General features: G+C 46.9%; 1 protein-coding gene across 2 annotated transcripts in view; it reads right to left on the bottom strand.

Moving 5' to 3' along the window:
• LOC118785933 (collagen alpha-2(IV) chain-like) overlaps positions 1 to 20,877 on the bottom strand; it is a 68,353-nt gene that overhangs the window by 3,095 nt on the left and 44,381 nt on the right. Inside the window, exons 5-46 of one of the 2 annotated variants that reach the window (XM_036540882.1) lie at positions 19,558 to 19,692; positions 19,431 to 19,475; positions 18,373 to 18,489; positions 18,211 to 18,279; positions 18,003 to 18,038; positions 17,826 to 17,879; positions 17,676 to 17,711; positions 17,108 to 17,149; positions 16,952 to 17,023; positions 16,655 to 16,699; positions 15,304 to 15,351; positions 15,147 to 15,182; positions 14,812 to 14,856; positions 14,018 to 14,069; positions 13,682 to 13,798; positions 13,437 to 13,583; positions 11,804 to 11,875; positions 11,481 to 11,632; positions 10,835 to 10,907; positions 10,325 to 10,431; positions 9,714 to 9,897; positions 8,980 to 9,024; positions 8,533 to 8,607; positions 8,264 to 8,362; positions 7,408 to 7,629; positions 7,035 to 7,196; positions 6,620 to 6,790; positions 5,702 to 5,845; positions 5,170 to 5,295; positions 4,887 to 5,068; positions 4,730 to 4,793; positions 4,468 to 4,542; positions 4,214 to 4,321; positions 3,662 to 3,769; positions 3,399 to 3,470; positions 3,040 to 3,165; positions 2,400 to 2,516; positions 1,772 to 1,933; positions 1,498 to 1,596; positions 1,018 to 1,164; positions 789 to 905; positions 402 to 593 (exon numbers count right to left, since the gene is read on the bottom strand). In XM_036540882.1, coding sequence (XP_036396775.1) covers positions 402 to 593; positions 789 to 905; positions 1,018 to 1,164; positions 1,498 to 1,596; positions 1,772 to 1,933; positions 2,400 to 2,516; positions 3,040 to 3,165; positions 3,399 to 3,470; positions 3,662 to 3,769; positions 4,214 to 4,321; positions 4,468 to 4,542; positions 4,730 to 4,793; positions 4,887 to 5,068; positions 5,170 to 5,295; positions 5,702 to 5,845; positions 6,620 to 6,790; positions 7,035 to 7,196; positions 7,408 to 7,629; positions 8,264 to 8,362; positions 8,533 to 8,607; positions 8,980 to 9,024; positions 9,714 to 9,897; positions 10,325 to 10,431; positions 10,835 to 10,907; positions 11,481 to 11,632; positions 11,804 to 11,875; positions 13,437 to 13,583; positions 13,682 to 13,798; positions 14,018 to 14,069; positions 14,812 to 14,856; positions 15,147 to 15,182; positions 15,304 to 15,351; positions 16,655 to 16,699; positions 16,952 to 17,023; positions 17,108 to 17,149; positions 17,676 to 17,711; positions 17,826 to 17,879; positions 18,003 to 18,038; positions 18,211 to 18,279; positions 18,373 to 18,489; positions 19,431 to 19,475; positions 19,558 to 19,692 — 4,297 coding nt within the window. The remainder of the gene's footprint in view (positions 1 to 401; positions 594 to 788; positions 906 to 1,017; positions 1,165 to 1,497; positions 1,597 to 1,771; positions 1,934 to 2,399; positions 2,517 to 3,039; positions 3,166 to 3,398; positions 3,471 to 3,661; positions 3,770 to 4,213; positions 4,322 to 4,467; positions 4,543 to 4,729; positions 4,794 to 4,886; positions 5,069 to 5,169; positions 5,296 to 5,701; positions 5,846 to 6,619; positions 6,791 to 7,034; positions 7,197 to 7,407; positions 7,630 to 8,263; positions 8,363 to 8,532; positions 8,608 to 8,979; positions 9,025 to 9,713; positions 9,898 to 10,324; positions 10,432 to 10,834; positions 10,908 to 11,480; positions 11,633 to 11,803; positions 11,876 to 13,436; positions 13,584 to 13,681; positions 13,799 to 14,017; positions 14,070 to 14,811; positions 14,857 to 15,146; positions 15,183 to 15,303; positions 15,352 to 16,654; positions 16,700 to 16,951; positions 17,024 to 17,107; positions 17,150 to 17,675; positions 17,712 to 17,825; positions 17,880 to 18,002; positions 18,039 to 18,210; positions 18,280 to 18,372; positions 18,490 to 19,430; positions 19,476 to 19,557; positions 19,693 to 20,877) is intronic. The other variant, XM_036540883.1, reaches the window with a different exon arrangement.

Here is a 20,877-nt window from a genome sequence, read left to right as displayed (position 1 = left end):
AACATAATGTGTACTAATACATTTTTAAAAATGTAGCTTCAACAGTGACAATGAAAGAAAACCCCTTGTAAATGGGTTTTGAAATTAGAACAAAAGATGAAAAACACAGTATGTCCAGAAAAAAACAGAAATACATTTAAACCAGGTAGTCTTGATAACTCATAACTCATATGCAACTAATATGCAAGAACAAATGAATAAATAAAGGAACAATGTGGATTTTAAGGATGGATAATCATGAACTCACACTGAAGAGTTGAACTAACTGCTACCTATAAATTCTATCATTGTTAACACACACCAAATGTGTGTCCCTGAGTGCTTGAGGAATTTTAGATAGCACTTGTCAGTTCAGTACAATGGCTGTGAGCCAGTGTGCAGTTGCAGCTGGAAGCCCTCACCCAGGTCCTGGTTGTGTGCTTTCTCCTGGCCCTCAAAGTACAGCAGGCTGTACCCGTCCCACAGCTTGGACATGCCCACCGGGCACATGGGCGTCTGATCTGATTGGCTGTGCTTCACCAGCAGGTACCCAACACTGACACTGCGGCCTGGCATCCCGGGGATACCGGGTATACCTGGACGCCCAGGGTTTCCTACAGTGAGAGAGAGAGGAAGAGGAAGAGGGAGAGAGAGCGAGGGGGGGGGAGTGAGTGAGAAACAGGGATGGGGGGGAGGGCAAGGGAGGCTATTCTTGAATCAACTGTTTTCCTACTCCCTCATTCTAAACCTGAATCCAGTAACCCGGTCCAGGAATCCTATAATCCCATGTCACCAGACCACGGCTGTACCTTCAAGGCCCTGGAGACCCTGGTGTCCAGTCGGTCCTCTGTCCCCACGGTAACCTGGTGTCCCTGGCATGCCGCTTACTCCCGGCATGCCTTTCTGCCCTTGTGGGCCGGGGTACCCTGGGGGTCAGAGAGCAAAGGGCAGTGAAGCCAGCACGCAGGCCCTGCAGCCTCAATCTCACTCCACACTAGCTAGCTCTGCTGTCATTGAGATAACGAAGGGAGCACATACCTGAGTCTCCAGGTAGGCCCTGGGGACCAGGCTCCCCCTTACCACCTGTAGGCCCGCGAATTCCTCGCGGGCCGGGGGGACCTGTCTCCCCTGGGTACTTGGATGGAATGGGTGGTAAGCCCTGAGATCCAGGAGCCCCTGGAAAACCTGTGGATCCCCATCACAGACAAACTGCGGTGATATGCCAACACTATACACCGACTCTTACAGAATCTTTCTGCAGACTGATCTCATGTTACACTGATCCTGCCTTAGAGCTGTTACCCTGCTAATACCACAGCAAAGCATCCCAGAGGTCATGCATAGATTGAAAAGCCACACTCTCATTGCTGGACAGGACTGTCAAAAATACAGTCATCTGCAAGTAAAAGGGGAGACACCTCCCAGCTGTTACAGATGTGGGTCATAGCTCTCATACTTCCCCTGGTATTTTCCCAGTCCAGCACATAGAAAGACAGACAGACAGAATGGTTGTGCTACCTGGAGGTCCAGTGTTTCCTTTTGGGCCAACGGGTCCTCTGTCACCTTGGAGACCACGCCTCCCAGGAGTTCCCATCATCCCTGGCTCTCCTTTCACACCTTCAGGGGCCAAAAAGTAGAATCCGTTTGTACCATAATACCAACAATTTTATTACTTGTAATGGACATAGCCACGGAATCATTAAATATTTTCTCAATTGGATGCCCACGTGAATATAAACAAGAAAGATTCTTTCATCCTGAGCAAAAGGGCTGTTCTTAGGGCTGGTTTTACCTTTCCTCCCTGCCACTCCATGTTCTCCTGGAAAGCCCGGAAGCCCCAGATCCCCTTGGCTGCCTTTGAGCCCCTGCGGCCCAAAAAATCCAGGAGGACCCTTGTCACCCTTGGCACCAAATGGCGAAGGAACACCAGGAACCCCTTGGACACCAGGGAAACCTGGGGGGGAATCCCAGAAAAGCATACATGAGCACCTCAGCACCCCATCCAGAACAGAGCGAAAAACACAGAAGCACATTTAACATACTCATTCACATCTCCTGAAGGCATGCCCTGCATAAAGACCTTAAAGAAAGGCATTGCAAAACATTAACTAATGCTTTAACAGTCTTCATTTCTAATTTATAATGTATCAAGCATTAGCAAGTGATTTATAAGCAGTGAGTTATGTCGGCTTTAAGATGTCCAGTAAGAAAAAAATGTGAATTAATATTAAAAACAGTCAGAAAATGATAATTACACATATAAATGATAGTTAATGATAATAACACTAATTAATGTTACTCATGACTTATTAATGTCCTAATTAATTAGAACTTAACATGTAGTGTTATAAATAAACCTCTCTCTCTCAATCTGCCCAGTTACAGTAGTGAGGCGTAATATAGTGTGATCTCCACGACACCTTGAAATCCTTTGGGTCCTGGGGGCCCAGGGTCGCCCACTGAGCCCGCAGCACCAGGTTCTCCCTGGACCCCCTGCGGGCCCTGAAATCCTGGTGGGCCAGGTGGGCCTTCATTGCCTGGGCCGAGAGATATACAGAGTTAGAGCCAACAATAAAAACAGTCTACCACTATGTGATTGGATTCAGTCCACAAAGGATTCAGTCTGTTTCCAGTCAAAGCTCCTCCAGCCTTGATTTCTGCATGTAATTAAAATCTACAATATACCAAAACACTAACTAGTACAACATCTTGAAATATTCAAAACTCTGGATTTTGTGGCTTGTTCTGCCCTAGACCCTGGGAAATGTGGATCAACCAGAAAAACAGAATTCTTCAGAGTTAATTGCAGCAAGTGGTGGCACATGGGGGACTGTGGTGGTGGTGGTGGGGGGTATGGCCCCTTTAAAACACCACCAGGGGAAACATGCAATTGACTGACATTGTCAGCTGTCAGGGGATGTAGGATTAAAGCACTTTTCTTACTCTGCTTCACAAAGAATGTGTCATAGTTGTGGGCTTGGCCCACACAATGTGTCTGGTGCGTATGTGTTGAAAGCCACTGCATGAGAGGCTGACACTTCTGCTACCATGGCAACCCACCTGGTTCTCCTTTAAAGCCCCTCAGCCCCGGGGACCCAGGTATTCCAAAGTCTGCGTTGAGGATCCCTGGCTCTCCTCTCTCTCCCTTTGTGCCAGGGTCACCCGGAGGTCCCCAGTTGTCCACACCTGCCAGGGAAAACAAGGGTGGCCATGTCAGAGGAATGGACCTGCAAAGCTGGTCTTGCTTAACTAATACAGCATACAGTTATACAACTAAAGAAAGAAAGAAAATCAAAGAACAGAACCATATGCTGAATGTGCTAGGGACTGATACTGCTCACATAAGGTCTTGTATGGTTGATGAGTGAAAAGAATAGCCCACTGAGGAGATTTCCCAACCAATCAGCATGAAGTCTCACCTGACGTTCCAGGGAACCCTTTCTGCCCTTTCAGACCATGCAGTCCAAAGATCCCCTTTAGACCAGGAAACCCTACAGGAAACAAACAAGACAAACATATTACCCATAGTGCCTGAGAGGCTGGCTCTATATCTTGTCAGAAGCCTTGTGTAAAGTCACTCATATGTAATGACCAAACCCTCCTGGCAGAGATCTGAGTCAGTTGTTCTCACTGAATCCCAGGTCTGTTCAGGCAGCGATGTGGATTTTGGTCAGTGTTGTACCTCTGTGCCCTGGGGTACCAGGAACTCCTCTGCTCCCCGTCTCTCCGGGTGTTCCAGGCCACCCCTTCTCCCCCTGGTTTCCTGGAGAGCCACTTTTCCCATCATACCCTGATAATACAAGAGCAGGAGGTCAGAGTCACCAAATAATCCACCAAACCCATGGGCAGAATGATGACACCACAGCACAGTTATCAAATAAATCACAACACAACCACATACACACTTAATTACCAAACAAACCATCACACCCATAGAGGCACTGTGAGCACAAGGACGGAAAGTCAAAGTCATAGAGCAAACAGCAAGACACAGGCACACTCAAAACAGAGGGATAGTGTGCAAGTGACTGTCAGCATGGCAACATACCACCACAGACTTCACCACAAACTCTCACAGGGACACATGAATGGACAGAGTAATGGAGTGGAGTGCTTCTCATTACAGCAGGATTACTACTGTAAGAAGGAGTAAGCACAGAGCAGAAAACAACCTGGACTCCGAATCCATTCTGTTGAAATGCAAGAAGAGGAGGAAGAGGAAGTGCTTTCTTACCTGGTGGTCCCTCTGTGCCAGCCTCACCCTTTCCTCCTTTCATGCCACCAATACCATCAAAACCAGGGCTACCCCTGTCTCCTGTATGGCCTAAAAGACCCTTGATCCCTGCGGGGAGAAAGTGCGGAAGGGGAGGTCCTCAGTGTTGTTACCATGGTAACACCCCACACAATTTGGAATATGGTGCAGTCCAGTACGAACAGTGAGAGACAGACAGCAAGGGCTTGCCATACTAATCTCAGAGAGTATCTTACCAGGAGGCCCTGGAAGACCAGACTGCCCTCTTAGGCCTGTGGAGCCAGGTAGGTCAATGATTGGGCCAAGCTCACCTGGAAGAGTTTGCTCTCAGTTAAACAGGGTAACTTTAATGGGAACTCCAAAGTCTTTAGGTTCAGACATTCAGCATTTAACAATCCCTCACGAGACAGCTCTATGGGAAGATATGGGTGTTTATCTGTTTGTTGTTCACTTTCTGGTCAGGTTCTCCCTCTGTTTCTTCCCATGCTTGGGTCATACCTTTGCGCCCCTTCAGGCCTGGATCTCCAGGGAAGCCATAGGCTCCTGGTGTGCCTTTATCTCCCTGTTACCCAAACAACAAACAGGCATCAGCGTTTGCATCTCCATGACGACATGACGTCATAGCGACAGGACCTTGCGGACCATGCGTGCTCACCCTATGTCCGGTCATCCCTGGAAAGCCGGAGATGCCGGGGGGTCCTGTAGGGCCAGACAACCCCTTGGGTCCTGGCAGACCTTGCGCCCCCGGTGAACCCGTATCCCCCTTCACGTCGCTGGGTTCTCCTGGCATGCCATCGGATCCAATTATTCCCGGAATACCGGGTAACCCTTTGGGGCCTGTGGCACATGAAAATGGGGTGACCCCTTTGTCTCTCATCCGTGGATCACAGTGAGATGCTTTGCTAAGTCTGTGGAGGTTGTTTCAGAAACCAACACACCTCTGGGACCGGTGAAGCCGTGCTCCCCTGGTTTGCCATGATCGCCCTTGGCCCCCTTCATCTCTACGATCACCTGTCTGGGGATATACGGCTTGGCACCGGGGGGCCCCACCAGCCCTCGGTCACCTGAGAAACACCAGTGAGCCAGTTGTGTTAACAGGCTTTTTCTTTCACATCAAACATGAAGACTCACCGGTCTTCATATGATCTGGATACTCATTCTATATACTAAGGTTGTTACAACAGCTAATCCACATGATGCAAGGATTAGCATTAGCCATTAACAGATTAGCTAAATGTATGACATGGACAAAGAACAAACAGATAAAAACTCTGTCCCTTTAGATTACATTAAAACTCTGTCCCTTTAGATTACATTAGATTCAACAGACTGGACTCTTTTCCTCTCAACAGATCATCAACTGAGGAAGTCATCCAGCCACATAACACACAATAAGTTTAACCAAGAGAAACATTTGAGAATGAATCAAATGGGACTACATAACCCAGAATTCCACTGTGATAGACTTACCCTTTTCACCATGTTTTCCCATAGCACCTTTCTCTCCAACAATGCCAGGCAACCCAATCTCTCCTCTCAGTCCTGGGAATCCTGGTAGCCCCTGGGAGCCCCTCTGCCCAGGAAAGCCTGACATGCCCTGCGAGCCTTTAGCTCCTGGGCAACAGGAACACAGTGTTAGTGACCATTTTGAATGCTTCACATGGTTTGGCCCCTGAAGACTCATTTAGATCAGATATGAGAGTTTTGGGGTGGGCATTTTTTAAATCACTCTCGGTTCCATTATAGCAAAAATAAATTTTTACATGAATCTCTCCAGCATTGATGCCTCCTGTCTGCAAACCTCACAGCAGCGCCCAGTGATTTTCTATGTGTCCCCATTACCCGAGTAAAAACATATCCTTCCCAAACCATGGGACAAGCTTGCCAGGGCTGCACAGACAAAAATGACTCTTTTGGTGCCTGTCATCTTAAAACAGGCCTTATTTTAGTTTTTTTTTCCAATGGTTTTACACCTGCTTGCATTTGTCAAAAACCTGTTTCCCTTCCTTAGGGAAAATCACTTTTGTTTGTTCTTTTGTTTTTGGAAAAATCAAGTTTATTGTTATTTTAAGGTTTACTCCTAACCTCCCCATCAAACCTTTGTTTTACCCCAGAGCACAAGGGTTGTACCACTTTTATTCACTGACAATAATTTATCTTAACTCAAGGCATAAAGAGACAGTTACACATTTAGCAGACAGGTCCAACAAGTCAAACTGCTCAACATTTATTTATTCCAACATTCAGCTGGATACTCACAGAATCAATTCAAATGAAGTGCCTTCCTCTAGGGGATTACAACCCAGGACTCACACCTACAACCTTCTGGTTGCCACTCCAGTTCCCAGGCCGCTATTATATATATATACAAAGGTGGTAAACACTAACCTTTGAACCCAGGAACACCAGAAAAGCCCACTGGACCTGGGTTGCCTGGGTCACCCAGCTGCCCGATGTTGCCCCTGGGACCCACATCACCTAGTTCACCTGGTGTCCCTTTCATCCCAGAGGGACCGGGAGGGCCAGAGTCTCCCTGATCTCCTCTGCTTCCAGGGAAACCTGCAGTGCTCATACAGTAACTCATTTTGAATATTACATTCACACAAATAACATACATCAAAATATAAAGAAAATATATATCTATATTTTCACTGAAAAACGAGAGGCACAGCACATGCACAGGCCAGAATTACACAGATTAGACACTGAAAATAAAATGATGAAAGTCGAAAAAGCAGTGCCAAAAGGTGCTGTCTATAATCTGTTTATAGCATGGTGTCCATTATCCAGAGTTCTGTCTCACCTGGTACACCAGCGGACCCTGGGGGACCTGTGAGCCCTGCCAGTCCTGGAAGTCCTGGGTAGCCATACTTTCCTGCGGGCCCTGGTCTCCCTATCTCCCCCTGCAGGCCGGGAGGACCCATGTCTCCCTTGTGTCCAGGGATACCAGGCATGCCCTCCATCCCTGTGAGCAATGAGGAGAGTGAATGCACTGACGTGATGCACAGTGCCCAGCCTGTCTCATCTCAGTTTGCCACAAAGCATAACAAGAGTTAACCTTTCACCAAGGCCATGACCAGTATTAGTACACAATTTGTCCCATGTCAGAATTGTGGAACACAAAAGTGTCATGTTTACATACAAGTGTAAAGATTCCACAGAAGCTCTCTTCTCACCTTCGTACCCTGGTATGCCAGGGTCTCCTCTGAAGCCTGTGGTACCTCGAAGACCAGGGGGACCCTGCTCTCCAGGGGGCCCAGGTGACGCCCCTAAGATCTCCCCATGAACACCTTTCTGCCCCACTTCTCCATCCTGACCAGGAAAACCTGGGGGCCCTGGTGGTCCATCTAACCCCTTACCCCCAGGCTCACCCCCTTCTCCACGTGGTCCCACAAAACCTGCAGAGGGACCAAAGATGGTAAGAACGCCAAAGATGCCCAAAACACTCACTGAGTCCATTAGATCCTCAATCAGCCTTCAGAACATGCCCACAGGGACCTGCACTCACAGACACTATCACAACCCCAAACAGTGTTCATAGCTCACTCAGAGAGACCATCAGAACCACAAACAGCAAACATCCTTGTGTAGTCAGGTTGCACAAGTTAAATTGTGGTAGGGCTTGAATGGTGCTATGCTCACACTCACTGGTCTGGGAGTGTTGTTAGCCTTTTCAGACACTGTTGCTCTTTGAATTGATACGCTTCTGTTCTTTTGTGCTGGAAGTCGCTCTGGATAAGAGTGTCTGCTAAATGAATGCAATGTAATGTAGCATTTAAAATGTGCTAACAGGCACCCACTCACAGACACAATAACAACCCCAAACAGTGTTCCAATCACACTACTAGAGATCATCAGAACTCCAAAAGTGTCCCAGACATGGCTCACAGATAGTCAGCAGAGCCTCAGAGCCTCAGATATTCAACACTTGAGGCCTATGTTTGACTTGAACATACTTCCTCCTGTAGCTGTGGGTTTGAGCTGACGCTAATGAGGAGATGTGAAACCTGCAAGCTACCATGCTTCACTCACCAAGTGGTCCTGGAGGCCCTCCTCGGCCCTGCTCTCCCCTCTCGCCTTTAAGTCCCTCTTCTCCAGGCAACCCCTGCATCCCTTTAAGACCTGGCACACCTGAAACACAAGACACCAGCCCAAAGCATAACTATGGGTCTGTAACCGCCCCCACCCCTTTTTCCCAAGTCAGCTGGTCATTAGCCTTGAGGATGTTTAAAGTGCTGTACACTTGAGCAAATGCACCTGCCCTAGACCGTTGATCCTTGTCATTCATTAAATCGTGTTACCTTGAAAACCATCCAGCCCAGCAGGCCCAGGTAGGCCTGGTTCACCAGGAGGCCCTGGGACTGGATCACACTCTCCTGGGGAAAAAAGACAAGTGAAAACTTAGTATTAGGTTGTGGCCAGACTTTATTGGGTCAACTGTTTTTGTGATAGGAGCCATAGATGCATCCCATGTGAGGGTCCTCTGTAGGGCTTCAGCCAGTGGTGGGTTAGCCGTGTGCATTGATAGTATGACATCGTGGGGGATGCAGCAAAGCAAAGGTGAATGAGCACAGAAGCAATTAACTACAAAATGTGACTTATGTGGGCATATGGAGACAGAAAAAGTGAATGGAACAGTGCATGTTTTAAAGCCACTCAGGGAAGTGTGATGAGGACAGAGGAGCACAGAGTGAATTTCGGCCAGCTGCCGTGAATGCCTTTGTCTCTTCTTGCTTTGTTCCAGCTACCTTCTGGATCTCTCTTTACCCCATCTCCTTCCAGAACACAGCCTCCTTTCAAGGTCACATGGGAGAAGAAGAAACAGAGAGAAAGAGAGAGAGAGAGAGAGAGAGAGAGAGACAGACAGACATAGGACATCCAAGACATGTTAGCAAGTAGAAGGATGCAAGAACAGGCTGACAACATCCTCAGGTAAGTTAATACCTCCCAGGGAACATATTAAGGCACAACAATGTTTCCAGGAAGAGAGATGAAGGAAAAGCAAGAACCACTCAGCACATGGTGATTACAACTCTACTCTTCAGGGTTCAGTTAAAATAAATACAGCCAGTCCAATTACACAATGAAGTCATTATCAGCCATCTGCATCTGTACTGGAAGAAGCCTCTACATTAAAGAGCCATTATCTCTAATGATCCTGTACAACCACCAGCCATAAATCCTCAGCATTTACCAAACTGGTTCAGTCCAGGGTGTCTTCTCAAAGGCAGTAATGACAGAGTGACGCTCTGTGTTGGGTGGAGCTACTGTGTGCTGTCAATCACTCATACAAACTGAAAGCCAAATCAAAACCTTCTCATAGCAAAAAACCCTGACTGGCCCAAGTAAGCGAGTCACCCATAGCATGTGATACCTCCATCCTTCTTCTGGGTTCATGAAGCTACACTCCAAACACAGTGAGTGTAGAAAAAAAGGATGTGGTTCAGTCAACAAACCAAAGAGAAACAGAGAAAGAGCATACCTTGTGCACCGCGGGGTCCAGGAGATCCAGTGAAACCATCGAAACCAGAATCACCAGGGAGGCCCGGGAGCCCCTTCTCTGCACCCAGCACTGCACCTGGTTCCCCTACCAGCCCTGGCGGCCCACGCTGACCCGGACGTCCAGGGAAACCCTGATCTCCTGGAGAACCGACAGGGCCTTCCCCCTGGAACAGTGAAACAGGACATACCCCAGCCTCAGGCACGCTGCTTCAAACACCTCTGGGGCCATGGGTGTCCCACCTCCATTTTAGTCTCACTGTAATAATGAACTACAAATGTAATGTTTGTAGGGCCTTCCTAACTTGGAGAACATGTTTGGATGTGCTGTCAGGTCTGTAACTGAGCCTAGGGCATACTTCACACATTCTTCATGACTTTTGATTTAATTCTTGTCACACCCAGCCTAGTGACTGTCCCCCAGTGAAGTAAAACCCTATAGTCATGGATGGATATCTATTTAAGTTCTTGATCTATTTAAGGTCTTGAATCCAGAAAGGGTGGAGAAGGACAGGTATGAGTCACTTTGGATAAAAGTGTCTGCCAAATGAATAAAAGTAAATGTAATGTCGATGAACATGGGCTATAACTGACCTGGGGCCCACGCAGTCCAGGGGCTCCTGTCACTCCAGGAGGCCCAGGTAATCCTTTTGCTCCATGTGCACCTTCTGGGCCAGGGCCTCCTGGATCTCCAGCTGATCCTGCAGAGTACACACACACACACACAGGCAAACACACACACACGCAAACACATTTGTTACACAGGCTTCCCCAATAGGTGCTGGGCATAGACATTAGATGTAGATCTGTCAATAAATTTTTTTCTAAGCTGAGGAGGAAGGGCCACCATGTTCCGTCAGTCACTGACTTGCACAAACCAATCAAAAGACTTTGCTGTTCATAGCAAATCACCATGGTTCATTAAAATCAGCATACCGCTGATAAAACATTACAAACATCTTGTCGAAGATGAAGCCTTGATTTCACATATCTGAGATAAAGCACCTTACACTGGCTCCACGGAGCACTAAATGTGCAGAATTAACAGCAGACAGGAAGAGAGGGAAGGAACAGCGAGGTAGAAAAATGGGACTAAAGATATACCTTTCTCAGTGGCTTCCCTGGCATCCCCTTTCCTCCCTTTGGGACCTGGGGGACCCTCCTGTCCTGGGAACCCCTGTAAGCAGGGGGGACAGAGGGGTCATCATACAGTCACCTCAGCTTATTCCACTCTATTACTGTGTGAGTGAGAGAGAGAGTTAAAACTCCCCTGTGATTCTGTATGGGTGAGATAAAGAGCATCTGTGAGAGTGAATGTGACTACAGGAAAACTCCACTGTGCTAATGGTGTGGGAGAGGGAGAGAGAGCACAGTGAGAGTTACAGGAGCTATGGGAAAACTCCACTGTGCTACTGGTGTGGGAGAAGGAGAGAGAGCACAGTGAGAGTTACCGGATCTACAGGAAAACTCCACTGTACTACTGTGCTGTTGAAAGAGAACATCAATGAGAATAACAGGAGACATAGGTGATGGAGCTACAGGAAAATATGTGACAGAAGAAAGTGAGAGAGGATGATCACAGTATTCCTGTGATGGAGATGGAAATAAATCCGATCATAAATACGGTCATTCACAAATCTGAAAGGATATGAATCGCAGCAGTGTTTATGGAACAGGATTTGTTAGCCACCAAAGTTTGACATGAAGAGATACAGCAAATATTGCAGTAGAAATTCAATAAGTCTCTTACGGGTAATCCAGACATCCCCTTTGGCCCGGTCTCGCCTTGGTCGCCCTGTTGTCCCCACTCGCCCGTCATGCCTGGAGTACCCTGTAGGCCGGCCGGTCCGGGGGGTCCAGGCAGAGAGTTGATGACGTTGCACTCACACAAACCCGCATCCCCTAAAAGAACAGCATGAACATGCATTCACACACAGGCCCGCACACAGCATTAGCTCATCCCATACCAACGGTGCGATACAACTTCAGAAAAAAACAATAGCGTGCAGGTGAATGGCAGAATGGCTGCGGGGTTAAATAATGTCACGTCTGGTCTGGCCATGCCAGTCTTACCTGTGTTTCCTTTTATACCCGCAGGACCTGGTCTTCCTCTTTCACCTTGCGGTCCTCGAAACTCGTCTTCCCCTGAAAAAAACTAGCAATGATGACTGGGAAAAGCACCTGAAAAAGCATCTTTTGGTGTCCCTCCCAAGAAAATGTTATATATTTTATTTAGAATAAACAGTAGAATTTTATAAAAGAGTTTGATTGGAGCTACTCTGGTCACTTACTATGTGCCTAGGACAACACCAGTGGCTGCTGGTGAGCTGGAAACAAGGGAGGCTGAAACATTACCTTTAAATCTATCATTACTTACAACCTGTTCCCCTTTATCCTCCTTGATCAACAATAAAACAGAACACCAATGCCTAAACAGAGTAAATGATTATGCTCGCGAAACAGCGCAGATTGTCTGTAGTTTGTGTGTGTAACGGGTGGTCTCTTACTGCGTTGTGTATTAGATTTAATGTGATGTTACGTGGGTCGGCGAGCGAGCGAGTTTCGAACCGAGGTTCTTACTGCTCGCTGCCAACCCCTTACAGCCAGCGTCGTTGCCAGTTGAGCTAAAGGCAAATTGCCGTTAGCCTGTCGGCGACAACGCTACTTAACCAGGTCTCAGAGGGAGTGACGTAGCCGCTGCAACCACTCGGCTATCTGCTACCCGCTACCTAAGGCTTTACGCAGGACTCACACGAGCTACTTCAGCTCCGCTACACTCACCCCCCTTTGACCTCCTCTGACTCCTCAGCGACCACTGGCGGCCAAGCTGTGCTTTAGCCAGTGATCCGGGTCACGGCACCAATGTAACGGGTGGTCTCTTACTGCGTTGTGTATTAGATTTAATGTGATGTTACGTGGGTCGGCGAGCGAGCGAGTTTCGAACCGAGGTTCTTACTGCTCGCTGCCAACCCCTTACAGCCAGCGTCGTTGCCAGTTGAGCTAAAGGCAAATTGCCGTTAGCCTGTCGGCGACAACGCTACTTAACCAGGTCTCAGAGGGAGTGACGTAGCCGCTGCAACCACTCGGCTACCTGCTACCCGCTACCTAAGGCTTTACGCAGGACTCACACGAGCTACTTCAGCTCCGCTACATGTGCTATTGCTAAAGCTACAGCATAAGGTTGTTTAATTAACAAGGATGGCAATTATCAATCTAAATTATGTTAAATGCTCATGACACATCACAGCTTTTGTGCGGTCTGTGTTCTAAACGTTATTGTTCTGCACTCAACCTAACCTAAAACTTTATTCTCAGTAATTTAAATCGATGTAACTAAATTTATCTCCGTTTTGTGATTTGAATTTTGTAACACAAGAAAGCTATAACGTGAAACATTTAAGAGAAAGCTTTGGGATTACTTGCCACTTAATTGTTCAAGTTGCCATCGTTGTTAATTAAACAAACTTATGCTATAGCTTTAGCAATAGCACACGAACTACAGACAATCTGCGCTGTTTCGCGAGCATAAGCAAGGAGGATAAAGGGGAACAGGCAGCCTCCCCTATTTCCAGCTCACCAGCCGCCATTGGACCACAGTGCATTTCTAGCTGGTTCCACAACCGTAAGAGACAATCTCTGCCAAATCCTCTCATGCTGAAGTCTACCCACATCCTAAAGGCCTACCGTAGCACCCTTCTTTACTTACAGGATCCTTTGGGCCCTGCAGGCCCACGAGAACCAGGCAACCCATCAAAACCGGGCCTGCCAGGCTGCTGTGCGGGTGACCCTGAGTCACCCGGAGGACCCTTCTCCCCCTTCTGTCCCTTCGGGCCAAACAGGATAAAGTCCAACACTGTGGGTGGGAGGGAGGCAGAGCATGACTTTTGAGTGACCCTGCTTGTGACAATGAGAGCAACAATAAGAGTCCAATACGAGCTCTGAGGGTCTTACCACTCTGCTGACTGCTGGGCTGTGCTGGAAGTCCTGGGGGTCCTGGGAGGCCCTTGTCCCCCTGATCCCCCCTCTCTCCCTGGGGTCCAGGCTCTCCAGGAGGACCCGCAGGCCCCACTGAACGTTCACACACAGTCTACATTAATGCTCAGAACATGTTTTTATCATACAGTAAAACTGAAAATGTCAGCAGGCAGAATGATTTGCACTGGCAATGTGAAGAGTTACATGTTTTACATTTGCTTAATTTATTCATTTATTACTGCAACAATCCACCAATCCAGCAAGTTATCATTCACTCGTTCATCCCTTCAGTCATTCCTTCTTCTAACATACCATTAAACCGGCCTCCGATGGATAGCACCTCTCCTGGGTCTCCCCTCTCACCCTGGAAAAATACATCATTCATTTACATTTGCTTAAATCATTTAACAGACACTCCTTTCCAGACAACTGGAGCAGTAAAGTGCATCTAATAAAAGTGCAGGAACAATACTAAAGCACAACCGCTCCCACATGAAGATATGCTAGACCCTCACAGTACTTGTATATTAGTGTGGCAATAAATTTATCAATACAACCAATGTGACATCAGACACATGGACATAAAGCCACACCCCTTCAGATGAACCAGTTCTTCACTGGTGTGTTCAAAAAGGGTGAGGCGTGTACAGGTTATTGTTTCAAAGTCTTGTGGGAACACGACTGACATTCATAATTGATACATTTTCAATGCTGAAAAAGAATGCTGAAACCAGGTCAGGTACATGGCAATTGTATGAATTAGTTCTATACCTGAGCTTCTGAGTTTTCAGTGCAAATGGAATTCTTGAATATTTGCCTAAACCTTGCTAAGCAATAATAGTTGAACTTGCAAGAAACTCTCTCATTGGTTTTTGACCTTCGCATTACCTTTTGACATTTTTTTCAGGATCTTATTTCTTCCACTTCATGCTTTCTTTATAAAGTGATTTGTGACTTGTGAAATGCAGGCTACTCTGTAGCTATATTTTTTATAACTCCAGCAATTTCATATTATTATTGTTAATTTTGTTTAGATGACGATGCTATTGGGGGTAGTATGAGTGTTTCAATAAGAAACATAAGAATGAACAAGCATTAAAAGAAACCTTCAGTCCATCCAATCCTTGGGCTCCTGGTTCACCTATATCCCCCTGCAAAGAGAGGAGAGACACTGAGCTGTTAGCACTTAAAGTCCCTCTACGTTACAGACGTCCAGTACCATCACTGCTCTTTCTGTATCAAAGATAGCTGCTGTTCGCACTGTGCAGTGTCAGTACGCTCTGTATTTCCCTCCTGGGTTATCAGGGCTAACAGTGGCAGATGCAGACCTGGCACAGTACAAACACTGACTGACTTGAAAGGGGAAGAGGCTGAATGGAAACAGCTGACATTCTGTGCAGCACAGTTCAACACCTGCAGCCACTGGCCAAAACATACGTACCCTCTCTCCTGGCTGCCCATCCAATCCTGGACTTCCCTGGAAGAAAATGTGGTTCGAGTCAAATTTATATTTAGGGAAAAAACCAAAACATTAAAATAACCCTCTCTCCCCAAAGGAAAAGAAAAAATACACAGTCAAACGGAACAATTTTACATACCCGTATCCCTGGAAACCCCGCCACACCATCTTCTCCTTTGTTATCAGCCTAGAACAAAAAGGCAAAAGAGTTCAAATAGCAAAGGCAAAAACGTTCACTGCCACAAAACACCTCCTTAATAATCGGGAGCCCATTTGATTTACTGAGGACAGGGTAATGCTGTGTGGTGCACTATAATTCTGTACTGCTAATGGCAGTAAACACTCAGTGACCACTTTGTTAGGTACACCTCTCTAATGCTGGGTAGGACCCCCCTTTGCCCCCAGAATGGCCTGAATTCTTCATGATATGGATTCAACAAGGTGCTGGAAACATTTCTTAGAGATCCTATTCTATGCTGACATGATAGCATCAAGCAGTTGCTGCAGATTTTTTGGCTGCACATTCATGCTGCGAATGTCCCGTTCCACCACATCCCAAAGGTGTTCTATTGGATTGAGATCTGGTGACTGTGGAGGCCATTGGAGTACACTGAACTCATTGTCATGTTCCTGGAACCAGTTTGAGATGACATGTGCTTTGTCCCATTGCGCATTATCCTGCTGGAAGTAGCCATTAGAAGATGGGTAGACCATGGTCATAAAGGGATGCACGTGGTCAGCAACAATTCTCAGGTAGGCTGTGGCATTTAAAGGAGGCTCAATTGGTATTAAGGTGCCTAATGTGTGCCAAGATAATGTTCTTCACACCATTACACCACCACCTCCAGCCTGAACTGTTAACACAAGGTAGGATGGATCCATGGATTCTGACCCCACCATGTGCATGTCGCAGCAGAAATCTAGATTCGTCAGACCAGGCAATGTTTTTCCAGTCGTCTAACGTCTGGTTTTGGGAAGCCTGTGCCCACTGTAGCCTCAGTTTCCTGTTCTTAGCTGACAGGAGTGGTAACCGGAGGGGTTTTCTGCTGCTGTAGCCCAGCCACCTCAATGTTCGACATGTTGTATGTTCAGAAATGCTTTTCGCATAGCACTGTTGTAATGTGTGGTTATTTGGGTTACTGTTGCCTTCCTGTCAGCTTGGACCAGTCTAGCCATTCTCCTCTGACCTCTGTCATTAACAAGGTGTTTTCGCCCACAGAACTGCCACTCGCTGGATGTTTTTTGTTTTTTGAACCATTCTCTATACACTCGAGACTTTTGTGCGTGAAAATCCCAGGAGATCAGCAGTTTCTGAGACAGCAACTAAACTTCTTGACTATGTCTTTGTGATTTTATGCATTGAGTTGCTGCCAGATGATTGACTGATTAGATATTTGCATCAACAAGCAGGTGTACAGGTATACCTACTAACTTTTCCATTGACATTCTCTTATTTCACAGGGGCTTGGGTACATATGGCATTCACTTACCAAATCTCCACGTTCGCCTTTTAAACCCTTTTCACCTTTATTGCCCTGTAAATACAAGGAGAAGCAAAGTCAGCACCTCTTAGCAGACCCTCACCATTCAACTATAAAAGCCACAGCTAAAATACACTTTAAGAGCTGCAGCTTTTTCAGCAACAACCAGGAGGCATTTACAATGAGCTGAGCATTACATCACTGTATATGCAATTTACACAGAAGTGGTCAAGCCTCTTTTGAGGTTCTGTCACACAAACGTATGTTTCCCCCCAACTTGGTGGTTGGTGACGGAGGTGGACTCACGGGTAGCCCTGACTGGGGAGAGGTGTGGGGATAGGTGGTGTTGCCGGGGGGGCCTGGCTCTCCTGCATCCCCCTGTGGTGACAGACAGAGCAGCGGTGACAAAACCTCTCTCACACGACTGTAGCGGCAGAACTAGTTGTGACTGTTGAAGCTTACCGGATCTCCTTTGACTCCCTTTAGAATTACGGTCATGGTGCCCTGAGGATGGAAAAAAAAAGATCAGTGTTAGTCAAACCAAATCTGAGCACAAATTGAAGCCATCTCTGCCACAGCCGAGCACCACTTCTGACAGAACCTGAACGAAGCCCTTGAGAGACATTAATTTCCTGTTTCATAATGTTTTCTCCTGACTCTTACAAGCTCATTTAGATCAACGATGCTTCTACTCGCCAAGGAATACACATAAAAGCCACTCATGTGCACCTAGTTTGCTCACTTTAGCTCACTCACCTGAAGACCTAAAAAACATATTCACAAACCATGTCTAACAATCACATATCTATCTAGTATAAGCCAGCCCCCATAACTGGCACCCAGAGGAGCACATCTTGGCTGAAAACACTCAGGTTTATGAGTTTGAAATCATGCCTGCTTATCTCAGGAACACTGAGGCAGCGCATATCGACCATTATGAACATCAGTAGGGAGGGCAGTGCTCACCATTGCTAGGGCTACTGCTACTTATTTAGAAACACAGCACAGGATGGGAGAGGTGAAGTCTTACCTTTTGTCCTTTGGGGCCTGGAGGTCCACGGGGACCCTGAGGGTGAAAAAGCATTGATGATTCTGAGAGAAAAACTTTAGAAAGGTATTACTATCCCAGGTTTTGGGTGGAAAGTGTAATGTGTGGGGGGTGGACTTCATAGACACTCACCTGTGGACCAGCCGCACCGCTGTTGCCCATCCAACCTGGATTACCCCGAGGGCCCTGGGAGTGTTGGGTGGGGGGAAGGGGGAGGAGAAAGAGGTAGAATGAGTATGTAGTATTAGAATCCACACTAAAGAGTTATGCTGTAAAAACAAAAAAGAGAGAAGCTCAAGGGAAACTCACAGCAAACCCCGGAAAGCCTCTGTCACCTGGTTCTCCCTGGAAGAGAGAAGAGCCAACAAATCCTCAGTTCATTGTGTTTACACAGGCCCACTAACTCCCAGAGAGCCCTGCGTGTGGTGCCCTCTACCATGCTGGAAGTCTTACTGCCTCATCAGCTTTAACATACACGCTACAGATGACCTTGATGTGATCTTCCCTATCCTCCTACCCGAAATCGCTCCATGAACACACTGAGCTCCAGAGAATCGCCCTTCTCGCCCTTCCTGCCATTCGGACCCTGTGAGAGTGAGAGAGGGAGAGAGGAACATCACGTGCCCAATCCGCTCCACGTGTTGACCATGACAGGGTCATTGACGTGGTTTTTACATACTGGGAAGCCCGGCGGGCCGGGGTAGCCTGACTGCCCTGGTAACCCTGCGTCTCCCTGTGTTCCATTGCATCCATCTGCGCCCGGTTTCCCACGAGGCCCTGCTTGTCCTGGGTGGCCCTGCAGTGACATCATCAAACTGCGTCATCGCATCATACCCACTGGAATTGTGGAAAGCACTGATCAATGCACATATGCATTGATCAGTGGGCGGCAGTGTAGCATAGTGGTTAAGGAGCAGGACTCGTAACCGAAAGGTTGCCGGTTCGATCCCCACTGGGACACTGCTGCTGTACCCTTGGGCAAGGTACTTAACCCACAGTTGCCTCAGTAAATATCCAGCTGTATAAATGGATAACATTGTAAAGAACTGTAACCTATGTAAGTCGCTTTGGATAAAAGCCTCTGCTAAATGAATAAATGTAAATGTAAATATGCACTGCAAACATGACAAAAAATAAACCTTCCCAGGGAACATGTGGGATGATCGTGAAAGTTAGTGAACACGCTAATGAACATATGCGCTAGGGGCGGCAGTGTAACATAGTGGTTAAGGAGCAGGACTTGTAACCGAAAGGTTGCCGGTTCGAGCCCCTTTGGGACACTGCTGTTGTACCTTTGGGCAAGGTACTTAACCCACAATTGCCTCAGTAAATATCCAGCTGTATAAATGGATAACATTGTAAAGAACTGTAGCCTATGTAAGTTGCTTTGGATAAAAGCATCTGCTAAAAGAAAAAATGTAAATGTACCATGCATCAGAATTTCTGTTCTACATAATGGACACTGATGTCAAGTCCCACCCACACACATGTTTTGCACCAGGACTAGTCTTATGATGGCGTAATTCACATTCCAGCATCATAAGTTAAAAAATTATTGCTAATTACTTTATACCCAGGTACAAAATCACAGAGCTTCAGAATGATTATTCAAAACTAAATTATAAGCAAAGGACTAGACCCAGACTCCCTTAACTGAAATAACGGCCATATTGGACCAAATCAATACTACAGAGTACCTGCGAGTGCTGTAAACCTCAATCCACCGGAACCACTCACCGGAATCCCATCCGCTCCAGTGAACCCCGGTACGCCCGTCATTCCCTGTGGAGGGAGAGAAAAGTCAAACCCATCCCCCGCTGGACTCATGCTTCTCATAGGAAGGACGCCTGCCGACCCCACTCACCACTGCGCCCTTGGGTCCGATGACGCCGCCCCGCCCCTGATCTCCCTTCTCTCCTTTGGGGCCAGGAACACCCGCCTCCCCTGCTTGCCCCGGGGGACCCAAAGGGCCCTGTGGGCCAAGGGGTCCTGGCTGACCCTGTAACCCAAACAGCACCAGACAAGACTCATCAGCACTGCTCTGCTACAGCATGGCCGTCATTGTTCTCACAAGTCATACTTAATCCTATATTTAACAAATGCATAATCATATTCATATGGTGGTGATGATACATTAAACTATAAGGACATGGATGTTTCCATATGCAGACTCACCTGGTGCTGAATAAACTGAACACATGCTTAACATTCACAAACACTGCTCACACAACTTTGAGTTCATTCCCTTTTTGAAGGGAAACTGCAGCCCCATGACTGAGCAAACCAGCCTGTAACAGTATAATAATGGAATTTACAAACAGTTTGGTTATTAAAAACATTTAGTGGGTATAAACAGGAAAGTCATAGTTTCTGGTCAGTAATATAATGCAATAAAATACAATGTAATGAAACATAATGCCACCTATTGGACATTCATGGCACTACAACTTGTATAAGGACCTTGTCATCAGTAGTTTTGTATAAACTGCTCAGCACTGTGAAACAATGTGCCAAAAAACATCAAAACATTCAAACATCACAATGTTAGTTTACTGTGACAGACTTATACTGTAAACAAAGAATCACTGTACTGTCTCTGTCTTTTTGTTCAGTAAACAAAAAGCCGGTTTAATGCCTGGACTACAGCACGTTCAGATTCAGGGCTGTACTTTTCTACGACCACTAGATGGCACCTTCTGTCTTTTTTTCCAGTCAAAGGCGCTGGACCCAAGCCCCTCTGTCTATGACTCTCTCCAGATGTGCTCCCCACCACTCACTTTTAAGGAAACATCTCTGTGGTGGATTGCATTCCTCTTTACCAGACATCCAAGGACTTCATAATACATTAAATGACATTGTGCTCAACAAAAACCCACAAAAGAACAAAGAGGTTTAACTAAATATCCATTTCCCACCAAAGAGGCATTCAGAAACATGGGTGAGGGTACAGCCTCTTGCTCTGATGTTAGCATCTCCTCCAGTCAGCTCTCTCTCATGAAGTCGTGCCTGATTTGGCGGGTCCTCCACATCCTACTGCGGCTGAGGTGCCAGACTGCGTAACTTTCCCTGCCCCATGCGCAACAGCAGTCACGGTCAATAGAAAAGCTCTTAGGAAGTTATTTTGGTTTGGGGCAGTTTGGAAACTTCAGAAGCCATTCTAACATTCACAGTAAATGGGACCTGT

This window comes from Megalops cyprinoides, chromosome 11 (assembly GCF_013368585.1).
Source record: "Megalops cyprinoides isolate fMegCyp1 chromosome 11, fMegCyp1.pri, whole genome shotgun sequence".
Classification (NCBI taxonomy): Eukaryota; Metazoa; Chordata; class Actinopteri; order Elopiformes; family Megalopidae; genus Megalops; species Megalops cyprinoides.
Note: the sequence above shows the minus strand (reverse complement) of the source record. Positions and strands in the feature narration are given on the sequence as shown.